General features: G+C 32.9%; 1 protein-coding gene across 1 annotated transcript in view; it reads left to right on the top strand.

The window, feature by feature from the left end:
- The window catches only part of LOC129231639 (dual specificity protein phosphatase 7-like), a 167,976-nt gene extending 145,771 nt beyond the window's left edge, over window positions 1–22,205 (top strand). Inside the window, exon 3 of the mRNA XM_054866003.1 lies at window positions 21,883–22,205. Within this exon, the coding sequence (XP_054721978.1) occupies window positions 21,883–22,205 (323 nt within the window). The remainder of the gene's footprint in view (window positions 1–21,882) is intronic.
- Window positions 22,206–25,931: the final 3,726 nt, after the last annotated feature.

The raw sequence follows: 25,931 nt of genomic DNA on the forward strand, positions 1-25,931 counted from the left end.
TTTTTTGCTTAAAGGCCTTCGAATGACGTTATCTTCTTTGGAAAATAATGACATATTTTTTATTCTAATATTAACCACTGGAGAGCACAGCGAACTTACTTTTCGTAATGCAAATTGCCTGAAAAGTTCAACTTCATACCCTTCTCCTGTAAAATTTCATTTTTTCGTACTGTGGCACTCTTTTTCCAAATGAGCGATTTGTTTACAATGTGAGATACAGAAATGATATTTCTTAGTTGTTTTTCATTTGACGTAGAATACTGCTTTAGGGTATAATTGTTATGCTGTTTATAAAATTTTACTAGGTTATTTAAAATTATGTTTATTTTCATTCCTTGGTGTCGGTGTCTTAAAGGGTTTCTTTTTTTTTTCATTTTGTGATATTTATGTGTTGTAAATGAATGAAAGCAAGTAATGTTAAGAATGTTTTTTTTATATAATTATTGTTCTACTTGTTATTTATTTATTTATTTATTTATTCATTTATTGTTATTATTATTTTTTTTTTTTTTTTTTTTGTACCGGAATTTCTCTTTTCCTGTGAACACTAGGTCCCAATTACATACTCTGGATAAGAGAATTCCCTCTGATTATATTTATTCTAAAAGGAAGTCAGGGCATCTAACCTTGGGAATTAATCATTCAGTCGGTAAACTTTTATGATAAGAGCAATTTCCATTTATTGCTAATGGAGGAATACGTCATCCCATTCTGGGAATAAAAATGGAAATGTCCGTATTGATATTATGATCCGAACAGGTGGTTATGGCCATTTGTCTTGAATATTGGCGCAATGGTCTACCATTGTCTATTTATATATCTCTGCACTTTCAGTAGATTTTTGCGATATTTCGGTATTGCAGTCGATTTTAAGCTCAGCATAAATTGCGATTTTACTTGAGCATTTTAGATTGAATTGTGCTGTGCATTTTGCTTAAATGTTACTAGAGTGATCATATTTATTTTTGCTGGCCATATTTGTTACATTTAATCGAACAATCTTTTGATGTCGATAAAATGCATTATTTTGTTTTCTTGACATTCTTTTTTTGGCGGAAATATAAATCTTTTTTTTTTTTTTTCGATGTTCTATTTTTATACTTGACCGTACAAAATTGCAGTACGAACTAAATCAGCATTAAAAAAGTTGTGATACATTGTCTACATTCTCGGAAGGTCAACAAAATATAAGTTGCCAGCATCAGGGGAGAGGAGGGGAGGGGCGCTAGAGTGCACATTGCGAAAAATTAGCCCTTCTCAGAGAGGCCCGTTCAGATTTCATCTGTTGATCAGATCTGCGATTTATTCAGATATATATTTTTCGTTTATTTTATTCGAAACTTATTTCTGAAAGCTACCTGTAAAACAAATCAAATCCTTATTGCTTTACGCGGGATAATTTTTCTATTTATCGGGGAAACTTTTGCATGTTATGGTCGTGGAGAAAATTCCGGTTCCAGGAGTGTGCTGGTATGGTAGAAACGACTCTACCGATTCTTGGGCTGCCGAGTCGGAGTCGGATTGATTTGGGGATAAAAGAATCGGAGTCAGAGCCGAGAGTCGAAGACTTTAAAATTCCAAAGGAGTTCAGGGTGCCACTGTTGATCATATCTACCGTTATTTCTCGTGCAGTACCGGAATAGAAAAGCATGACCGAAGCGACGTTTCGGTACTACAGTGAAACCTGTGTAAGTTGACCACTTGCGGTGCACTACTTTAGTGGTAAACTTAAACAGGTGGTCAACTTACAGAGGTTGTTTTATATTATAAGGGCTAATTCCGTGCCTAAAAAAAGCGGTCCACTTACAGAGGTGGTCAACTTACAAGGGTGGTCAACTTACAAGGGTGATCAACTTTACAGGTTTTACTGTACTTCTCTTTGAATAATTTTCTATCGCAGATTAAGTTTCACATTAATGTTTGACCTAATTTTCATTTTACCATGAAACATTCATTGTTTTATAACTCCGTTATATTCCACTTATCTGACAAATGGCATTTTTTTATTATATAACCGCCCTCTTGCTGAATTGATGTCGGTTATTAGATAAACAAACGTTCCTATCCTGAAAAATTTATGAAACCGCCCCGGATACAGATCTTAATTTCTATGTAATTTCAGCTCCTGTACGTCGTTTCTTTCTTTCTTTTTTTTTAAACATATTTTCTTTTTCTCTCTACTTTTTACGTGTGCATCTGTGTTCTTCAGAATTTAGGGTTTCCGCTAAAAGTAGTAAATGAATGTCTATCTATTTTCAGGAATGACGCATAGCTTGAATCTCTGTTCTATTTAACCAGGGTATCACACGAAAAGTGTTACAAAAAGGTGGCAATCAAAAAAGCATAATTTTGGCCCAAAAAATTGCCCTTGTGCCCCCGTTATCTCGATATAAAGTCTTAAAATCTGCCGTAATTTTAAGAAAAGTGTCCGTTTTAAAGACTTGAGGAGAAAAAGTACCACGTGATTTCACCGTCTGCACGTAAGCGGACGTCCATCTTCAAAACGTGTGAGAGATATCTTCCACTACTCATCGAAACTCGCTAAATTTAACTACTTTTCTTAAAATTTTGGGAAGACTAAGAACTTATATTTCGATAGCGGGGGGGGGGGGGGGACCGACACGAAAGCAGATAATTTATGCGTCCAAAAACATGTTTAACTATATTCTTGTGACCGCTATTCTTTAATTTTTTTCCATTCTTTCGCTATCGCATGGTTTCCTGGTAAGATTAAGCAGATCGTTTTTCAAGTTTTATTAGCTATGAAAAAACCGAACCTGTGTTTGTGTATCATTTGCGGTGCCGTACTTTAGTGCTCAACTTAGGCAGGTGGGTCAACTTATAGAGAGTGATATTTATGAAATAGTGCTAATTATATGTACCTGACAATAGCGGTCAACTTAGACAGGTGGTCAACTTTACAGGTTTTACTGTATTTTTAAACCGACGAGTGCTTTTGTGAACTACCCCCCCCCCCCCCCCCTGGAGCTTTTATGCTAAGAGAGCACTTACGTAAACGAAAATAGAAGAATTTTTGGAATTGTGTAATTCAATGTCATAAAGTATTCACGGAATGCGTTTATATTATATCCCAGAGGGTAAAATAAATACGTTAGTACTTCTAAATCTGCCAGTCGTCATGGTGATTGTAAGTGAGAACTGAAATTCTCGTGAAAGAGTATACGTAATTATATAAGGTTGAAAATCTTTTACTCTTGTGATTTGCATCTTATGTAACATTAAAAAAATATATCTGTGCGACTTGAGATCCTAAATATGTTCTTTGAGGTGAAACAGCAACTAAAATAATCTGGGGAAAGAAATGAGAGGATGCAAATTGGGATGATCAAAGGCAAAAACTTTGTACAAATGGATGAAAAGAAAACAAATTGAAGCTCCGTGGAATCCATAGAAAAAGGAAGAATCAGACCTTAATGATCCAAATGTAAAAGAATCGTTAAGTAAGGAAATATATTTCGCAAGAATATCTGACGAAAAATTTCTTAAAGCGAAATTTATTCAAAAAATGATTGCGGATTTGTTTGTATTCAAGTCTCTGAGAACATTCACCTCTTTCGTAAAAAAGATCGAATTTAATTTAAAAACGAGCTGATGTGTGCATCACATGACTTCCTTTTACTCCAATTTAATGTCATTTTCTCATTATTGGCAGTTTTAATGTGATTCAATAGTGTTTACTGTCTAAATATCACCAACAGTGGCCAAATTGAAACCACATAAAAAAAATAAATATAAATAATCGCCAAATTTGTTGCCAAGTTGGCCACAAAAACTTGGCGACCAAAAGACTGGCGATATATCGCCAAGAGTCCGCCAACTTATAACAATACTTTAGTTTTACATCGAAATTAACAGTGATTTCACTCCAAAAAAGGGGCAAAAGACCTCCTTTGGAGCATCCGAATGCAACCAAAAGGGAGGTGCACAACTAGACCCTACTAGGATTCTAAGTACCGAATTTCAACTTTCTAGGACATTCCGTTCTTGAGTTATGCGACAGACATACACACATACGCACATACATACGTACATACAGACGTCACGAGAAAAACTCGTTGTAATCAACTCCGGGATCGTCAAAATGGATATTTCGGGTTGTCTGTACGTTCCTAGACATATATCCACGTGTGGTCAGGTTGAAAAAAAAAAAAAAAAAAAACCCTCAACATTCATTCAGGGGTGAGCAAAATGGAAAATTAAAGCCGATTTTTGGGTGAAAATTTTTTCGCGAATACAATACTTCTTTGTTTGTAAAAGGAAGTAAAAATCAGTTAATTGAGTTGTCTATCCTTGTGACTAAGCTTGTGTAGAAATTTTAAACACGAATTTGCTAATTTATGTGGTACTTATGTATGTTGCGCATGATGTATAACTGTATATGCAGTCAAACTCGCATAACGAGCGGTGAAGGGGACCGCGATTATTTTTCTCGTTAAAACCGAGTGCTCTTAAAAAACGGGTTCATAAAAAAAAATTCTAAAAATTCACATACTCTTCGCTTTTTATTATTGTTTTTTTTTAACTTTCTGTTGCAATAACCAAAGAAGTTGGCTAATTTGCTTTCAACTACAACTGTCTCTTTCTTTTGTGGTCTGTTATGTCTTATGGCTTACTAACATATAAATTTCAAATACTTTTCCACTCAACTTTTTTAAAAGGGTCACTTGTTTTCAGGATCTATCTCATCACTAACTTTTCGGTTGACTTCGCAATGTTAAATGATTTTTTCCAAGGAAGGATAAGCCGGTCTGGATGTCTACAGAAAATTTATGAATAACAAATATTGCTCGCTTTTAAGCGGGGGGTTTGCTCATTAAAAAAGCGAGTTATGCTTGCACAGACTTAACACTGTACGAACCAAATGTTTCTGATTTCCTCGTTGAATCGGGGTTCTCGTTAAATCAGAGCTCGTTAAAAAGCGAGTTCGACTGTAGTATTATAGCTTACAATAAGAAAAATAATATCTACAAAATTTTATTTCTTCTTGAAATTTTTTAAAAAATGTATACATATTTAAATTTGTCTTAAAGTAATTTCTTGAAACTTTCAATCAGAGTACATGGGTTATATTTTATTTATTAGCTCAGTATTTTTATGCTAATTTTTCGAGAATAAATTTTAAATTAACTTAAATCGAAAATTACTTTTATAAGCTTTTTTTTAATATTTAACACGATTAGCCCATGAATGAGCGATCTTGATCTCTGTAGATTACTTTTAACATCTTATTACTTTCATGCTTAGGAAGTCACGGTAATCATTACGTAATTCAAGCACTTATGAAGACGTAAGTGATGGTGGATCTTAAATGTGGTTGTTAATTTCGCCCGTAGTTTAAATTTTTTGTAAGTATTTATTTGTGAAGTAATACACTCTTTACAATCAAATACTTAGGATAATTTATGCACAATTATTCTAAGTACCAATTAGCTACAATTATGTGAATAATATCGGCGAGCATCTTACATGAAACATGTGCAGAGTGCTTGGTATCTCTTAATAGCTGATACTAATTATTCGAAGTAATTTGAAGTAAGTATGTTAACTTTAACAAAAGTAAGTTTCGATTTTTTTGCTTAATGTTCACGAAGTTGCTTGCCTTTTTGTTAGGAAAGTTACTTAATCATATTCTGATAAGATAAAGCGTATTTCTTTGATTATATACTTATCAAATTTTAGAGACTTATTGAATTTCGCCAGTAGGATAATTATTGAGAAAAAAAAAATATGAATGAGTTTAGTTCCTGTGTCAAAAACAGTTTTGAATAAACTGTAAAAATAACTGAATTCCCTTTCCTGTTTTTTTTTTCTTGAAACTAAAACCAGAATTTAATGAATTTTTAACGAAAATTGCTGTTTGAATCAGATTTTGTCTCCTTTTAAAAGATAAGTTATTCTACCAGTAACAACTTTGATGAGTTTAGGTTGGTAAGTTGTGAAAGTTATTAGTCATTCTGGTAACTTTGATCGTACCAATTTCTCGAATCAGTGGCAGATACAAGGGGATGGTCTAGGGGGTCATGACCCCCCCCCCCCCTCAAAAACCGTCAACAACAGTATCCGTCCACATTGCGTTCAAGCATTTTATGCTTAACATGTTAACGATTACAGTATTTTTTTCAACATCATTAACTATTTTTTGAAATTAAATATTTGAACTACGTTTCATTGCTTATATATCGCGAAGTGTCCGCCAAATTATAACACCACTTGAGTTTTACATCGAAATTAACAATGATTTCCCCCCAGAAAGGAGCAAAAGACCCATTTAGAAACACCCGAATGCAACCAAAAAAGAAGGTGCACAACTAGACTCCACTAGGAGTTCTACCTACCAAATTTTAACTTTCTAGGACATTCCGTTCTTGAGTTATGCGACATACATACACACATACGCACATACAGACGTCACGAGAAAAATCGTTGTAATTAACTCGGGGATCTTCAAAATGGATATTTCGGGTGTCTGTATGTTCCTAGGCACATATCCACGTGTGGTCGGGTTGAAAAAAAAACTCAACATTCATTTGGGGGGTGAGCAAAAATGGAAATTAAGTCCGATTTTTGGGCGAATTTTTTTTCGCGAATACAATACTTCCTTTTTTGTAAAAAGAAGTAAAAAAGCAACTGATAAATTGTTATGATTTTTTAACGACCTCGTTTTTTAACGAGCACTCGGTTATAACGAGCAAATGTCGCGGTCGCTTTTGCGTTCGTTATAAGCGAGTTCAACTGCACTAAAAAATGTGAAGTGGTGCAAAGTTTTGTTCACATGTACCCTAAATGACTAGTGCAGTCCACACATTTATTATTCGCTATAGTTTTAAATTTGATTCGCATCTGTTTTACACACCTGAAGCTTTGATAACAAGAAAACGTTTCGACTTTCTGGCCAATTAAAACATGCATGAAATCTTGCGGTGCTTGTCGTAGGTAATGTAAACTTGACTAGTTGAATGCATATATATTAATGAATGTATGTCTGAAATGAGGAGATAGCCTAAATCCAAACGATTCTAAAAAATAATGATAGATTTAGTTTTTATATATATCAGAAGACGACATGTTGAATTTTCTTCAAAACTAGAAACCTATTTCCTAAAAGAAGCTAACTCTCTGTAAATTTTGCATATCAGTGGGAAATTCTACACTTCAGGGTTTTATAAAAGTTTTAACTGTACTTGAAATTTCCTTGTTTACTGTGAAAAGAAAGAACTGAAAACATTCTTTCGTGTGAGGTTTCTTAAGTAATGTGAGGTTTCTTAAGTAAACGGAAAAAAAAAACTAGGTTGTTCGATTTAAAAGAAAAATCGCAAATCCGTGCCAATTCTTCGTAAGCTCAGTTGAATTAAACTTTTGCGATGTGTTAAAAAATTTCCAAATCCTCTGTCTAAAAACATCTGTAAAAAATAGGAATGCCTAAATAATTGGAAAACACGCACTAACGGAGATTTCCTAAAATAGAAACACAATCAAAGGAAAACGATCGATATTGCTACCTGAGCGCACTCTTCGCATTCTTTCTGCGGAAAGAGGTAAAAATTTCAGATGTCAGCCAAATTTCTTAGACGTACTAACAAGAATAGTTAAAATGCGTGTTTGTTAAGTTTGCCAATTAATTACTCACGAGCTTCTTAGAGACATCGCATCATGAGTCAGTTCTGGAGTTTGCTAGAAACAGGTGCTCCTTTGATCTACTCTTGTAGGTCTAATATGCTAGTTTTCTTTTCCAACTTATCAATAGATGTTTTATTTTTCAACTTTTTTCATACTTGTTTTATTTTCCAGCTTATCTTTGATATAAATTTGTGTTCAGGAAAATAGTGTGACTCAAAAACTAAACCAATCAAATTATATTCTTGCTCGTTATTATTATGTTTGAGCACTCAGATTATAAAAACTCTAAAAAAAAAATATTTTTGAAACATATGCTGACTTGATCTAGGTTACTTACCTTTCGATAAACAATTTCAAACGCTCTATCAATTAATTTACCCTTGACCCTCAAAAGCTAGGGTAGAGTTAGTGGCTCAGTAGGTAAAATATTGGAGAGTAAGCCAAAAAATTCTGACCTGAACCCCGACAAAGAGAATTTGACCTCTTTTAAAATTTATTTTTAATAATTAATAATTACATTTAGTATTTTTCACATAAACGACCGACATTTGATTAAACGTAATTTCCACTATAATTTAATGCTTTCGATTAAGTGACCCGCATTTTTTTTTCCAACAAAAAAATTTATGAAGGTGATAGCTCATTTGTTGTACTCTTAAACAGATTATTATCGGTCATTTTCCTAGAAATTTCTCGAATACTCCCCCCCACCCAGAGCATTGGCGCACCCACATAAATAACTATCTAAAATACCACGATACCCCCCACCCCCCAAATTTCAATGGTGCAGTCGGTCCCGCGACCCCTGGTGGGCCCTCTTGTCAAAGATGTGCTATATGTAACGTGATTCATATGGGTTTCACTCCTCTTTCTGGAAATAATAACATCGTTCTTTTTTGATTGGTGTACGCTGTGGGCAGTGGGGGAAATTTGAACTTATTTTTTTCTGAAGATTTATTTTTCCTCTAATCAATATAACAATATACCAAGTTTCAGTGGCATTTTGTCTATTATACCGAGCTCTAAGTAGTCTAAACTACTATACTCTTATTATATATAGCCTCCCATTCTCTCTATTTCTCCCTCTCTATATGATGTATGAGCTATTAGGAATAATTGTTCTTTTTTTTACAATTAATAAGTGCAATATGCAGCTGAAAACATTAATTGCAGTAGATATAATTTTATACGAAGAATAATGGAAAAAGGCTAAATATGAGACAGAAAAAAAATTAACGAGTAAAAAAAAAAGAAAAAACCACCTTCTTATCATTTGAACGTGATGCTCACTTATTTTATATGTATCTTTCGGGTCTTCGCCGATATTTCTGTCGAAAGAAAAGGCGAAAATAAAGTTATATTTTCTATTTCTGTAAAAGTAAAAAATACATTCAATGTTTTTGAACAACATCTTAAAGGGGGGAAAAAATCAATATTTTCACCAAAAGCGTCTGAAGGATTTTTCTTGTTTGTAAAGGAAAAAAAAACGTCAGCCTAAGTCTGAAATCTTACGTTTTTAGAAAAGCTTGTTTAAAACTAACGCGTGCTATTAGGTCCCTAAGATATTTTAACTTTTTCTGCTATTTCTCCGAAGATAATATAGAAATGGCTTTGTTGTTTAATTTTGTTAAAACTAACGCTTTTTTTTAGAAGTATGCTGGTTCAAATATTGGAGAAGCAAAGTAGGAAATAGCAACGTCAAAAAAGCACAAATTGCAGACTTTTGTCGGATCTCTTTTTCATCCATGAGCTTATTTCTTTTGCACTGAAAAAAGCATTCCTTTAAACGCCGAAACAAATGTCCGCAGCTATCTGCAATTTGTGCTTTTTTGACGTTGTTATTTCTTACTTTACTTTTCAGCACAAAGGTATTTTTTATCTTATTGGGGAAGCAGTTACATAAATAGAACTATCAAACAAGTGAGATAATAATTGATAAAATTAATCCATTAAAAACAGCACAAAGTAGCAATCGGTTAAAAATATTTTTTAAAATGAAGAAACTAATTTAAAAGTGATGATAAAATTACGCTTACTTATTAGCTTAAGGTGGGTAAAGAGAGCGGACACGAGATGACGTAAGAGAAGAACATAAAAGCAAAACTTTTAGAACTTGAAGTGACGCAAAAAGCCGTTAATGTATCTATATGTAGCCTAGGTTAAATGTAGAAAACTATTGAATCATCACGTTAATGGAGGAAAATCAGTTAATCTGCAGATTAGCAAGGTAATTATGTACATTACCAGCTTTCGAGCTGAGTTTTTAGTGGTAGCAGAATGCTCAATTTCATTGTTACGGGTGTCACATTTGTACGTACCAAATTTGCACTTTATTCCAACAACTTTTAAACTTTGGCCTTTCTATATTTAAATATTTCTATATTTAAATATAAGTAACCTGGGCTTGACTTGGATGTAAGTTCACCGGAACTCAGCTCTTGCGCTTCTGTACAGTTTTATGTAAATTTTTTGAACGTTAGACGGGAATTTAGGCCATTTACGCATAAAAAAAAAGTTTTTGGAGACTAAGGGCTCATACATTTCTTTTGTCAGAAAATTATGCCCTTAGTAACCGTTATACATCTTAATTTCAAGTATCAATACATTTTTTAAAAAAAAATAGTAATAATTTGCTCGCGTTGCGGGTGTGACTTGAAAGTCATTTTACGGATATATAATGCTTCAGCGAATGAAATCACAACATCAGCATGTGGAATTATGTTTAAGATACTTATAACGAAGAACTACTTCTTCATTATTACAAAATTTATATTCACCATTGAAATTTGTTGCGACAATTATTGGTTTAAGCTTTTTGACTCAAATAATCCTAATCCCAAGTTTCTGAATTTCGTTTTACGTTCCATATTATTATTTTGTTCCTGATCAAAAGATACCCCATATTCGGGCTTTTAACCTTACATATATGGTTCTTTCAACAAAAACCAATTAGCATTTTTTTTTCTTTAAACTGACCTTAAGAAACAAAAGTAATTTTACCGAGTGTTTTGATAAATAAATTTGCATCCTTTAAATCGTTAAAATTCAGTCTATTCCATCGAAATCTTCAAAAGTAGCGCATCGTAGCTATTGAATGTGCAGAAAACAAAGGGACTTCTTTTGAACACATTAATAGTAAGTAGATTTTGGTATTTATGGTCTGTATTCAAAGTAAAGAAATGTGAGTAGTTGGCATTTTTTAATTTCAAAATTTGTGTTAGTTTTTAGGAAAGTATAAATTTTAAATTATCACAAACAACAATTATCCATGAATTTTTTTTATCAGGGGAATTAACATTTTGTAACGAGCCAAAGTGTAAAATTTTTGTACAATTCCAATCTTTTTTTGAATAAACTTTAGATACTATATAATAAAAACAAACATTTTCTATTACCATTTTAATAATTTTGTTTGACTCGACTCTTTGTTAAAAAAAAATGCATTGCTAAAATTTTGAAACTGCTTCGTTTTTTCATTATTTTTTTTTTGTGGAAAGATTAATTGAATTTATTGCATCCCCCCTTTTTTTTATTTTGATATTCCTCCTTTCCTTTTGTGTTTGTGTGTGTTTTCAATGAAATTTCATTGCAGGAATATGTTTTTCATTGATATCGATGTTTCCGTTAACATTTTATTAATCACTATGTTTTCTTAATTCTAAATTTAAAACAAAAATCTGGATCAAATATATCTGGAATCGCAAGTTATTTTCGCTTTTGCAAACGCAAATTTTTGTTTATCTAAAAGTAGATATTACATAATGGCTATATCAAATTAAAGTTCCCCCAATTTTCTTTTTTCTCTTTTTAAGCAGAAATTAATGGAGAAACTCATGGGAAATGTTTAGTTCTTACAGATAATTAATATAACCTTCTGAATTCAAAAACGGAATTCATTTTTAATAAGTTAGCGATAGTTAAAATTAAAATAGTTATTTTAATAATTTTAGATTTATACGACTAATAATTTAGAAAGTTATTGCGTGTGAGTGGTCCTATTAATTTTTTTAAAAAATGTATTTTATACCCCTTTTTGGGAAAATTAAATTAAAAAACTATTGGGGTAGAAATTCATTAAAATAGTTTTATTTCACAATAACCGTTGATAATGAGCTCCGCTACCGCATTTTTTTTCTTTTTTGCGTTTCATTAAGTTGCACGTATTAATAATATATTCTTCAGTGCTAAAATTTCATTGTGACCTGCTGCTATTAATTTTCCGTTTTGATAATACATATATTTGAACAGTATCGGTTAGTTTAACTTCATTGCATCTTCATTTAGGTGTACAAATTTTCCATCGCTGATATTTAATTGCTTTTCTTGAGTTATTGCTCTTTGAAGTTGAATAACTAAAAAACATTTTTCCTTGTACCGTATAGCTGATGTAGATGATAGAAACCCATGATTTCTTATGTTGCGAAACTGTTTGAATCGAATACAGAACTGCTATTTTTACTGCAACAAAGCGACACTAGATTTTTTTTTTTTAATTTCCACCGCCGTGTACTTCTTCATTTATTTAATTTTTTATAGATAATTTTACCAAGCGGTTTTTGTTTTCTTTTTCTTTTTGCTAGTGTCTAATTTCTATATCATTGTGAAAATTTTGGGGGGGTCATGCATTTTTCTGAACTTTATTTTTGAATTAAGGAACAAATTTAGAGTATTTGTAATATTTTTTATTTTTAAAATGGAACATTTCGTGATTCAATCATTTAATCAAAGACAAGTGCAAATACACAGCTTTGACGGTTTCTGTGGTTCCAAATAAGATTCAAAAATGTAAATCACTCGTACTAATTGAATGGAGTTTAATCAAAAATATATCAAGAAGAAAGAAGATAAAAAATGACCATTTACTAGACTTCATAAGCATTACTAGACTGCAAAAGTTTTGCATAAAAATGCATAACTATGGTTCAGGACTCTCGCCTCACAGTCGCAGGAATATACTCGGCCGACATTGCGGCCATTTGATTTCTCTTAATTCGAACCGCTGCAACTCTTTCTGTGTGATAAAAAAATTGACATTTTGACTCATGTGCAAAATGCCATCTCCAGATAGTTTGCTTTAAAACCAATTGACTTTTATCGATCCAGGATTTGAAATTTTTGAACACTGGATGGCAAATGCTAGTCAACAACGAGGATAACTACACCACTCATTATAAAACTATGAGTGTGAGATAAGGTTCCCCGAAAAAAATGAAAAAAAAAAAAAAAAAACTGTTAGCTCTAAGGATACCGTGAATAGACCAAGTTTGCAGAAAACCAATCTAGCGAATCCTTACTATGAGAATTGAGGAGCAATCAGCAGGCGTGCAAGGTTTGACCTTATAAAGTTGCCTCTTAGTTTTCTTAATTTCCTCGTGATTTATGTCACAGATGCGGGAGCAACTTCATTCCTAAATGTCATTTCTGGTGAGGTATTTCTCCCTTATGACAAGAGCGAAACGAAGCTTTTATGTTCCAATGAAGGCCACTAAACTTTTGCAATTTTAAATCAATCAATTCGAATTAAAAATAGCAACGTGATGTAGTAAAAAATCAGTAGTTATAAATTTTTTTTGAAATATTTTTGTCTCCTTATAACTTTACCTAATTAAAAAAATATATATATTGTTCGTGTATTATATATAATGTTCTTGTTTATTATATGTGTATAAAAAAAAAAAAACACTTAACCAATTTTTAAAAATAAAAAATGATTTTCCTTTCATTTATTTATTAATTTTTTTTTTTACAATGCTGTCGTATAACCACCCAGTTTCCGAATCTTTTTAATCCGTTAATCCCTATACGGCTTAGTTTGCGACAGCACACTTGATTTTTAAATCATTGCACATATTTTTTTAGCATGATTATCACATTAATCATGGTGTAGTTCTGAGGTTTGCATTTTTGTCGGAACAGAAATTTAAAAAAGAAAATATAAATACATTGCTATTATCTTAACAGCTAAGTTATGACTCATACTTTTTTATTTTCATTATTGTAGTTGTCTCCAATATCCATTGTCTCTTCAAGTAAATCTCAAGCTGCATTAAATGTTGACATTGTATTGCTGAACATTGTATTGAAATTGGTAAAGGAAATCGTTTCATGTGTGGGTAAACTGAAAGTAAATGTATTTTATAACCTATTTCTACAGGATAAAGGGGAAGTAAATTACCCTCTTAAAGTTTTTTTAAGATGTTGTTTCCGTATGGTTAGTGTCTATCTTCAAACATCAGCGCAAATACGTTCCCAGATATTCATAATCGATGTAAAAAGAACGTGCTTACTGTGTTTGACCTTACCACATCTTTTAAAACGTTTGGAAATTAGGAACGTGTTTGCCTACCTTCATACACACAGGATTTAAAGCATTTTTTTTTTAAAGGAAAAACTCCTGGTTGAAAATGAGACCGCTTTATGAATAAAATTCTGACATTCTAGCAGTGTTATTTAAAATTATTCTCAATATAAACTTCAAAACCAACTTTTTAGCACAAATAATGTGTCTACTGTATGATTAATATTTTATGTTTTACTCCCTCCCTCTTTCCAATATTGTAACAACTGGGACAAAATCGCCTGTTTACTCGAAAGGAAAAGCTCTTGATCTATTTATTTGGCACCTGACCTGGATTCGGAAAGGTGGACAAGCCAATCGTTATCTCGGATCCTTCGCATACAAATTACCTCCATCACCATGGCAACGAGAGGAAAGGAGCCCGACGACGAGAAGTCCTTTTATCCCTATCACAGTAAGTTATTACAGGACGGTGGGAAGCTAGAAACCCTGCGAGATATTGTGATAAGCGGGGATTGGGACCAAATGGGACACTTTGGACATAATGGAAAAAAAGCGATAAGCAATGATTGGAGGTCAACTTGGCGGCGGATCATTGTCTGCATTAAAGGAATCCTGTAAATACGGAAAGTATTGAAGAGTTGGAGAAGAAAAAGCTATAAAAGGAGCATGGTCAAATTAAGGATTGCTGAACACAACTTTCATCAACTTCCAAACAGAAAAGCTTGAGTTAAGCTGGGATGAAACTCTTCGGGGATATTTTGGTTGTGTGCCTTCTTTTCTGATTATTTTTGCTCTCTTTTTCACATGAATATTTAATCTTAACCCAATTAAAAGCAATGAACGAAAATTGATCTCAGGGAAAGTGAAGATTTACGTATAATTTTTGGTATAAAATATTTTTAAAAACATTTTATTAATGCACTCACTTCAAAACTATTGCAAAATTGTATTTCGGTTTACCGAATTTTAAATTAATTCCCACCTATTTTTTAACCTAGTTTTTTCAAAGCTATCAAACGTGAGATATGTACCAAAAATATAAAGGTTGACTTATGTAAATAGCTAGGGAAAACATCACAAATGATTAAACTAGTGTTTATCAAAATAATACGCAAAAGAGTTCAAACATTAACAATATTATTGAGCAATCATGAATGGCTTATTGTTTTCACTTGACCTTGACTTCGATTTTTGCCTCAATGTCTCCTGGTGCTGCTCCTCTGGTCCTGAGCCTCCACCAGCAGAACTGTCAACCGGAATTCGTTTCCTCCTGGGTGTTTGGGTCCATATACACCCCTTCACACACAAGCACACCTACACATATACACCTTCCTACGCATATACACACTCCTAAACACACACACCAACACCACATGCCTACACACACACACCAATACCACATGCCTACATACACCAACACCATGTGTCTACACACACACACTTACACACACGCCTGCGCGCGCGCACACATACACTAATGATTGCGAAAAGCCATAATTTGAATTCAAGATGTCAAACATTTAAATTTTCTTTTAAATACATATATATATGTATTAAATTTTTTTTACTTCTCGCAATTGTTCGTTATTGTGAACCTGTAACTGAACTTTTCTCCACCTCTTAGCCTTAGGTTATTCTTGAAACTTGAAATAATTTAAGTCACGATTATATTATTGTGTTTTTAACTTAAAATTAAAAAAAAAAAAATAGAAAAAGAAAAGTAAAACGTAGAAACAAAACAAAACCACCGAAACAACTTTTAAGTACACACAAAATGAAATGCTCTGTTTTTGAAATTTATTTCAAAGTTTCGGGACTAGTATTCATTTATTATCCCGATACACACTCCTGGATTCACCCGTTAGTATCGGCAGATAACTTCCGATACTATTAGGTTCTCAATTACTGATAGCTTCGCATCACTATTTGTCAGAAGCTGAATGATCAACAAGAAACTGAAGGATTTTTACAACCATATTTTGTTTCTCCCTCATTCCAAAAATAGTTTAATGCTTGAAGGTACCGAATCAGCTGGTCATATTTTAAACGAGTATTTATTTGAAATGATCGATTTTTTTTGCCTAGTGTTTTAGTTTTTTTTTTTTTTTTGTTACAAGTTTGAATTAAACGTATATTATTAATCTAATGAATGAAATCATTTTTGTGTCAGTAACTGACTTGCTTGAATGCAAATAATAGGATCAAAAATAGAAAGTTTTGTCAGTGAAAAAATAACGTAATTCTTCAGATGAAGGATCTTCACTATACTGTGCTCAGAATTATTGAAATCTCAATTAAATCGAAGAATTTCCAAATCCAAAACTCCCCCCTCCCCCCCCCCCCCCCCCCCCCCCCCCACCAGTATAACTTTGTTTATCCGGACTAATGAGACCAAAGGTAATGCGGATAATCCGAGTAGTATGGGTAATGCAGCTCTGATGAAAGCAGATGAAAGAAATAATGAAAGCGACGACAAAAACGATAAATGTAGATATTTCTTGAAAAACAATAACCCAAGAAAGAAACAATGACAGCTCAAAGCAAATGAACTAGCTTCTTTGATACTACGCAGAAATAAAGAACTAAAAAAACAAGTATATTTGAATTTTTGGATTTTTTCCACGAGCTCGTTTTTTACGAGCGCTTGGTTATAGCGAGCTAATATCGCGGTCTCTTCGCGTACGTTTTAAGCGAGTTCGATTGTACCATGATTTAAAATTATCATTGTAAACTTTCTTAAAAGCTAACAAATTTGATCCGGATCAACGAGGTTCTACTATGCTTCTTTTATAAAATTCAAACCTCAACCTGTCCAGAACCACGTAGATCACAAAAAGCGTACCCAAATTGACAGTTCAAGTCCAAGTGAAAGTATGATCCTTCTGAGAAACATGAGGCTTCCGGCTAAGCGTCTTTGCGTGCAGAATAAGTTGACGCTCTTCAAGCTTAAAGGTCAGTTGCCTAAACTGTGTAATTGCCGCCTATTGGACATTGCCATGCTTATCAGGTATCGGCCATCAGTACGAACTCGGTGTGTCTGGTTGGTTTGCTGATATTTTATTGATTCTTAGAGCCACCCTTTCTGAACAATGACTCATTAAGTAGTCAAAGGAGCAAATCTGACAGTTTATCATGATCGTGCTATTTCAAGTTTAATAAAGCTTGGCATGATTGAATTGCGGAAATAACGTAAGGCAAGTTGTTTCGCTTCATTCAGATGAGAGCTTTATGTCTAATGATATGGACTCAGGGAGTCGAGCTTTAAATGAGTGTTATGGGTTTGAACTCAACGACTTTTGTGCAGAACGGTTTTTCTTTCATATGATTTTTTTTTTAATGTAACTTGAGCATGAAGATCTGTACCTGGAGGTGAGCTTATCTAAAGATTCGATCTATGATTACATCGTTTAGATCAGGGATTCTCTATCGTTGGTCCTGCGGACGCGAAAGAATTAAACAGTTCCTCTTCGATTTTGAACTTTCCTCATTGAAAAAACATCCTTGTTCAAAATAATATTCATAATACTTCATACGATATCTTTTATTTCGTGGTTTTGAAAATATTCTGATTTATCTCGAAGACTTTTTTCTTGTGTATTTTTGCAATAAGTATTTACCTCAGCATTTAAATATTATAAAGTAAATGCCAAAAATAATATTACAATTATTTAGTTATGCAACAATGTTTTAATACCTGGTAAAGTTTTCTTTTTTTTCCTTTTGACTGAAAGTAAACAATTCCTGGAGGACAATTCCTAAGGAAGTCCGTTGAACAAAAAAAAAAAAAAAATCAACGCCCCCGCCCTTTTTCTGATGTGAAATGAGCATTTTTCTTCAACTAAAATGCGTACACATCTTTTCAAAAGACCTATTCAAGTCTCTTGGGAATTTAAAACTATTCGCCGAAACACATAAAAATATTAACGGTAGCTTTAAAACTCAAAATAATCTTTCAACTACATTAGTTCATCGCTTAATGCGCCAAGTAACCACGCTACTGTAACCCTACCCTTTAGCGAGTGAAGCGGTTTTTTTCCCTGCAATTAAAAAGTGTTTCGCCACATAAACAATGCTAAAATAAAAACGTTATGAAGAACAATCACAATTGAATAATCCGACAAATCAAATTATTTATTTAGATAAGTAACTGTCTTCAACGATAAGAACAAAAACAAACGTTGAAGAAATAAGGAAAACAAAATCCAATAGAAAAATCCTACAAAATCGAATTATGAACCTGAACATCGGAAAAAAAATGTTCGCTGATTACAACAGCGTAACATGGGCATGGTTCCTCGTAGCTATCGACACTATCGGCCAGCGCCCTCTCGAACAGTTAACTTGCCCCGCCATATATTAGGAACTCATAGAACTAAACAATTAATTAAACATTTAATTTGCAATTACAAACACTTCGGTCAATCTGATTTTAAAAAATATAGCCTATAGCCTTCCTATACTCCTAGCCCTATAGCCTTCATCAATAAATGGACTATTCAACACAAAACGAATTTTTCAATTCAAACAAGTAGTTCCCGACATTAGCGCGTTCAAACAAACAAACTCTTCAGCTTTATAATATTAGTATAGATATAAATTTTCCCGTTTTCATAACATTTTCTATTGCTGCTGCACTCCTATTAGTCATAGCGTGATGTTATATAGCCTATAGCCTTCCTCAATGAATGGACTATTCACCACAAAAAGAATTTTTCAATTCGAACCAGTAGTTAATGAGATTAAATATTTTGCAAATCAAAATACACATTTTTCTTGCAATGGTTTGTTAATTGCGTCCATCTGAGAAGCTTGTGTTAATTTATTTAAAAACCAGCGAAGCATAGCTCTGTTCAAACCGCCATTTTTTACGAAAGCTAAAAAAGAAAAATCCACCAACACTAAGGATTATTTATTAGAGCTAATTAAGATAAAAGGGTTCAACTTTGCGAAGAAAAAATAATGAGAGAGAGAGAGAAAAAAAAAAAGTTACGAGCTTTACAATCTTGCTACTCGTATTCTTTTTTGATATTAGTCAAGAAAACATCATCTGCTAAAATGCGTTTGGTTGTGCATTTGTCTGTCAACGAATGAGGCCCCCAGGAGAGGCCTGTCATTTTCTTGTTTATGTTATGTCAGCCGTGGTGCGAAATACAAACAAATAGTCAATACTTTTTGCTCAGTATTTGCTATTTTTAGTTTTTGTTTTTGGAGATGTTTTAATGGCAATCTACGGCTTTATGACAGCACATTGTAAATGTTGTTGAGCTGTTAATTAGTTGACGTGAGCGAATTTCCTTCGTGGAAAAGTAAAGAGAGAAGACAAAAATGTCTGTTCAAATTAGTAGATTTCTGCCAAATTAGTTTCTGTTCCTATTAGTTTTTTTTTTTTTTTCCTCTTCGCTATTAATATTACTCTGCTTATTTTCCAATTAATTTTGTTCGTTACAATTGATGAATTTTATTTTCCTGCTTTGGTGATTCATAAATTACGTACACTTTGGTGCAAGTAGTAGTTAACTTTGGCTTACCAGGGATCTGGATAGAGTAAATTTAGGCCCGTTCACGGACCCTTCACAAAAATCCGATCAACCAAACCAGACCTTTCACAAAATTCTGCTAAACCAAAACGGATATTTCAAATTGTTTATTGAAAAAGCAAATCTGAAATCGAAATAATGAATACTTCCGTGCATAAGTCGATAATTTTTGGAACTTTTTTAAAGTTAAATTAGAGGGATCAGCTTATGCATGGCTCTGCTAATTTTGCAAAAAAAAAAAAAAAAAAGTCGGTGCACTTTTGTGATTTTCCTGCAACCTATAAATAACTAATACTGTCAAATATAGTGCTTATTGCAAAAAAGAAATAACAACGTTAAATTGCAGATACTTGTTTCGGGGTTACAAGGAACCCCCTTTTCAATGCAAAATAAATGAGTTTATGGACAAATCTTTTATCTCAATTATTTGACTGATTGGCTTGTACCTATTTCATTTTCACACAGTAATTTGATTTTTCACAAAATTAAGGTAAACACACCAGTAGTGGCCAGTGCTTCAGTAAATGCTACTTCAAGGCTTAAAACGCACTAGAAGTGGCCACAGTGAAGTATTTTTTCAAAATGTGGGTCTTATAAATATTAATTTCCTCTCTTGAAACTCAATGAACGTATTCTAGCCCTTATCTCTTCATTAATCGTACCATTTTCTGAAAACGCCAGGATTTCAATTTTTTGTCCATTTTTTCCCCAAACCTCAAATTTGATCCGATTAGTGGTCACTCATAAATCTAAAAATTTCAGTAGAGGCCATCTGACGTTCTCCCATTCGAAGAATTAACATTACTTACTTTAAATTCAAATAACTGATGAATAAAATTGATTCAATATTATAGTTACATTAAGTACCATTACATTAATCACATTATTATTGTTCATTTCTTTCTCAAAAGTATATAAGTAACCTTGAAATGGCCGCTACTGGTGTGTTTACCTTAGTTGAATTTTCACAAAAAAAAAAAAAAAAAAAAAAAAAAAAAAAAAAAAAACGGACACTGCAAAATCCTGTATACATACCCCTGCTGACATTTGGCGGCAAACATATCTAATGTGTGTGTATTTTTCATACGTTCAATAATTCTGATGCATATTTGTTTTAATTTTCTCCTTCATTTGACTGTTAGCGCGTCAAATCCCGGGTAACTGGAAAAAATACCTTGAAGGCCAGTTCTTTCAGAAAAAGAAACTTCCAAAAACCATGTTGCACGGAATTTTCTTGTAAACTCTGGCGCTTAAAAATATTTCCCGGCTCCGAAACTTTTAGTTTTTGTCGGTCTTAATTTGTTGCGTTTTAGGGGTGCCACCTAGGGGGGGGGGGGCAGTCTTGGCGCAGACTGCGCCATTGAAATTTTCAGGGGGGGGGGTTTGAGGGGTATTTTATACTTTTTTGGGGGTGCGCTTTTGCTCTTAGGGGTGCATCCCTGTAGACTCATTGTCCAAGCTGGTTGTATTCTAATCTATTCGAACCTAGCCGCAAGCTAAGTTCGAGTAGATTAGAATACTACTTTGCGACATTTCTACATCACAACCGATCACGTGAGCGAAAATCTCGATCTCGCAAGCTGACGAGCTTGGAATGACCGCCCTGGATTGCTCAGTCGGTAAAGCACTCGGCCAGTATCCCAAAATGTATGTTGTTCATTCTAGTGACACGGTCAAGTTAATTGCACTGTGATTATTGAATCAATGGTTAATGATAATGAAAACTACGTACTGAACATTTATATCTGTTGTTTTACGTACTCTTTTATAGTAAAAATTACGATTAAATGAAAATTCGTTGACTTTTTACATTTTATTTTGCGAAATGTGTATTCAAACTTCAATTTTCTGTTGATATTGTGATTTTCGTTGTTCAGAAAGTTATGCTTTTTTGCAATAAGAGAAAACTAAATCACAATTATTCAAAATTTTCGAGTTTCGATTTTCTGCTGAAAGTTTTGTTAGTCAGAAAGTTATGCTTTCATTACGCGCAATAAAAGAAAATCAAACACAGTAACTCTAAGTAATTTTGATAGAAGAGGATCAAATCGATGAAAAGTTGAAATAGGTTTAAAACATTGTAGCTTTTATTTGGCTGCATTTGTGTCAAAAAAAAAAAAAAAAGAGAAAAATTATTTCTAGCTTGTCCATCTGCTGGACAGACTAGAAATGGAGGAATAAGGAAGGAATTCCTTATTTGCCGAATGATGATAATTTTGCCGAATCGACAGACAAAATTTGCAAAATAAGAAAATTTTTGGGAGGTCACAGTGACCTCCCATCGGTGCGCCCGTGGTCCGATCTAATGTTTCTGCCTGGCTACTGGCCCACTCCATATGTTATAATTCTATTTGTTAGTCAATCTATTATTTTATATGTTTGCTTATGATTTCCTTTCTTTTTCAGATGAAGCCCGACAAAAGAAGGAATGCATTCTGGTGCACTGTTTAGCCGGCATTAGTCGTTCTGTGACAATCACTCTCGCATACCTGATGCAGAAGTTGAGCATGCCCCTGAATGATGCGTACGACTTCGTGCGTCAGCGTAAGGCCAACATTTCGCCAAATTTCAACTTCATGGGTCAACTCATGGATTACGAACGCCAACTGAGCATCGGTCCTTGCCATTGCACATGTCAGGCTAGTCCTTGCCACTGCCAGACCCTCCATTTCATCTCACCAACCCGCATCACTCCGGATTCTGGAATCGATGTGGATCATTGGACTTAGAGGCGGGACACTCCTGCGAACTTCTCCAAGTTGAGCTTGTAAATACCGCTAGGGTATCGGGTTGATTCTGAATTTCAGTGGCGTCGCGCCCTCTATTGACTCTAGCTTCTCAGCTGAATCACATATTGTTTTCTTTTTATTTTCCCTCTAAGCTCATGCTTGGGGATACGTGCAAGTTAGTGAAACCGAATACTGCTTTTTATTTTATTTCTTTACATTTTTATTTTTATTAGTTATTTCACTCCTATTTTGTTTTAAATACTTTGAGGGATTTTAAAGATTAAATAATGTGCTTTAAAAATGTATTGTAAGTTTTACCTTTTGCAATCTTATGAATTGTGCAGGCGCAATTTTATGCAGTTTCGGTTTCTAACAGCGTTTGATTTTTCCCACGCAAGTCATTTCCTGCAATGTGAAGTATATTTAATCTAGTCTGTATGTATTACCACATATTTGTTTGCTATAACATCTGCGTACATGTGCATATTACATGTTTTCAAAAGTGCATTGTTGCATTTTATTTCATGACTGGGGATTGATCTTTACAAATATTCATCAAATTGTCGAAAAATATTTTTGCATAAAAAAGAAAGATTTTATTGTGTAGATATTGAAAATATATATTCACGTTAAAAGTTGAGGAAAGTTTATGTAACGTAGTAACGTGTTGATATTTCAAAAGTTTACTAAACAAGGATAAAATCTTTCTTTTTTCCCCCCTTTTTTTAAAGCAGCAGCGAGTTGCCTTCAGTATTCTAAAAATTCTAAAACAAATGATAAATATGTTTTGTTTGCTTAACTTTTTGATGGCATTTATAGATATCATCATAGATCTAGATGATATTTATAGATATCATGGCATTTATAGATAGCATTTATAGATATATAGATATATGTCATATTAACATTAAATGATAAAGACATACCGGTTGTAGTTTTGCAAGCTTTACTTAGATTAAGTACATTATATTAGTATTTTGAGACGAAGTTTTCATTGTATTTAAAATTAAAATCTTCCCTCTTTTTTTCCTCCAAATTTTAAAAATTAAATTCGTATAAAAATGATATTGATAAAATTTTAAAAGAAAGTACACTTTTTACGTTTTCTTTCTTAATATGATAATCTTGCAAGTTAAGTTTCTGCTGCATCGTTTGTAGCAAGAGGAGTAAGAATTCTCCGAAAAAGTTCAGACTACAATCTTGACTCATATTGGCGAAGAATTCGTTTGTATTGGTAAACAACGTATTTTATGACTGGAATATTTTATCATACGATTTGGGCTATAGTTTTAAAATCATTTATAAATAAATTATATTATATTTACTATACAATAAATACGTACGTATTATTTATATAATAATTACGTATAAATTATAATATATACTAATATGTTTACTAACATCCAAAACGTAAATCTCAACCCGCATTTACTTTGATTTGAATATCCCAGTCGAAACAAATCATCGAGATAAACCGATTTCTAACTCAAACTCGATGATCGGTTTACTTTTTGCCATTCTGCCTATGAAAGAGATTTTCACCATATTCTGTTGGCAAAATTTGATTTTCGTTACTGTTCTAGAAAATTCGGTAGCATTCCACTTCGGATTGACGTCATTACTCCTTCCTCTAACCATCTCTGTCTATAGAATATCCATGCCGAGATGATTCGAGGGTGGAGTTATGACTCAAATCCAAAGCAGAATTAAGAATTATAAATAATTAATCACACTTCACATATTTTTTGCCATCTAAAAGTAAGCAGTTAGAAATAATCACACTTCACATATTTTGTGCCATCTAAAAGTAAGCAGTTAGAAAACTTATGACCAGGTAGCTAGTTGCTGCTAGAGTTTTTAATTTGGAGGGAAAAAGAAATTTTATTGAAACTTTTAAAGGTGCTGTTGTAGATATTGTTCGTGAAATTATAAAATAGTCTAATGTTGGTTGCTCTAATATGAAAAAATTATGCATTTTTTCGAAAATGAAATATATCAAGGCTTATGAGTGTTGTGATAAATTATTTTTTCTGTAAGTAGTCTGTTATACATCAGTAGTCTAAAAAGATTTTAATTTTTATAGTTGAAAATGAACGCGTTTGTTAAGTTTTTATACTTTCGCATTACCAGATCAATCCTTAGTATGTAACATTTTATTCTTCTCGAACTAGATTGGGAACTTGTTTTTGGATGAGAGTGGTGCCAAATTCATTTGTAAGTGCTAAGTAGTATTTACCATAAGTTGTGTAAATCTCTTAGATAAACGTACTCCGTGTCATCCACATGCTGTAGTCATCCATGCTGTAGATACAAAAATTATGTTATTGCGTGTCGCTCGGTCAAATCTTTTAGTAGCAGTTCTAATACTTTAGTAATGGAACTTTAATCAGCAATTAATTTAAGAGAAATGTAGAACATGGAAGTAGTATTTCAAATCGAAATAATTTTAATTAACATTCGGCTTTATTTCTTCAGCATTATACATTGCATTTCTTGGTTCATCATTAAGTATTTCCTTAATAATTTTAAGTAACAATCATCGTTTTGAGGTTATTTTTGGAAATTACGTATCATAGCTCATTTGCATCATGCAGATAGGTGAACACAACAGCATTTATTTAGTTGTACGAAAAAAGCAATTATGATATTTTAAAAGGGCGTGATACAAAAATTTTAAAAAGGCATGTGAGAATTCGGCGATAGTGACCGAGTTATCACCAAATTTTTCTCAGTGAAATCCAAAGTGGGAAGAATTTGGTGACAATTTGGTCGTTATCGAACTAACAGTGTATATGTGCTTTGGCGATAACGACCGGGAAGCTTGAACGCACATGACTTAGTTTGGTTATTCCGGCGTGGAGGCTTCCACATGTCTTAGCATTTAAGGGGTTACAGTACCTCAAAAATGATGAAACGATCAAAAAAAATTTTATCGGTTATTTCAAAACTAAAAACTATTCTGAACCCAGGGGAAAAGTTTCATTGCTTTAGTTCAAATATTTAAAAAGTTATGAGTGGTTTTAGATCATGCTCGCTGTGTGTTCTTATGCAAAAGAAAAACTTTAATTTGCTTTTTCTCGATGATGGTTTTTTTGTGTTTTGATGTCAGTTGAATCCCTAAGGATTTTTTTCCATTAAAGATACAGCTTTAAAGTAATACTTTTTGCAATTGGGATAACATATTTGACAAAACTGTGCATTGGATAAGCGTTTTATAAATTACTCAAATGTTTAGAGCATGTTAAATCTTTAAAAACCAAATTTAAAAAAAAACTTTGATTTTTTACATAATTAATCACAGAAAATTTTCTAATATACTCATAAGCAAATGAATGCACAGATTTTTTAGAGATGGTTATAGCGATCGTTTAGCAAAAACCTTTTTTTAAATTAGTGCAAAAATAAAAAAGCCTTAGGGATTTTAAAAAAATGAAGTTTTCCTCAATTTTTTGAATTTTTAAAAAAAGTAGGCATTATTTTCAAATTTTGAAAACAAATTATTGATTACGGAATAAGTATGCATGTTACAATTTCAAAGAAATATAAAATTTACTTAAATTTAAAAAAAAATGTTTGAAAGGTACTGTGAACCCTTAATTGATAATACTGTCATCGAGAAAGTTGATCACTAATGATGCAAATGATTATCTGGTGCTTTATTTTAGATTTTTTCCTAACTAAAGTTAATAATCATTTCGTTTACAACAAACCGTTGGTCCACAGAAA

The sequence above is a fragment of the Uloborus diversus genome, chromosome 10 (assembly GCF_026930045.1).
Source record: "Uloborus diversus isolate 005 chromosome 10, Udiv.v.3.1, whole genome shotgun sequence".
In the NCBI taxonomy this organism is placed as follows: domain Eukaryota; kingdom Metazoa; phylum Arthropoda; class Arachnida; order Araneae; family Uloboridae; genus Uloborus; species Uloborus diversus.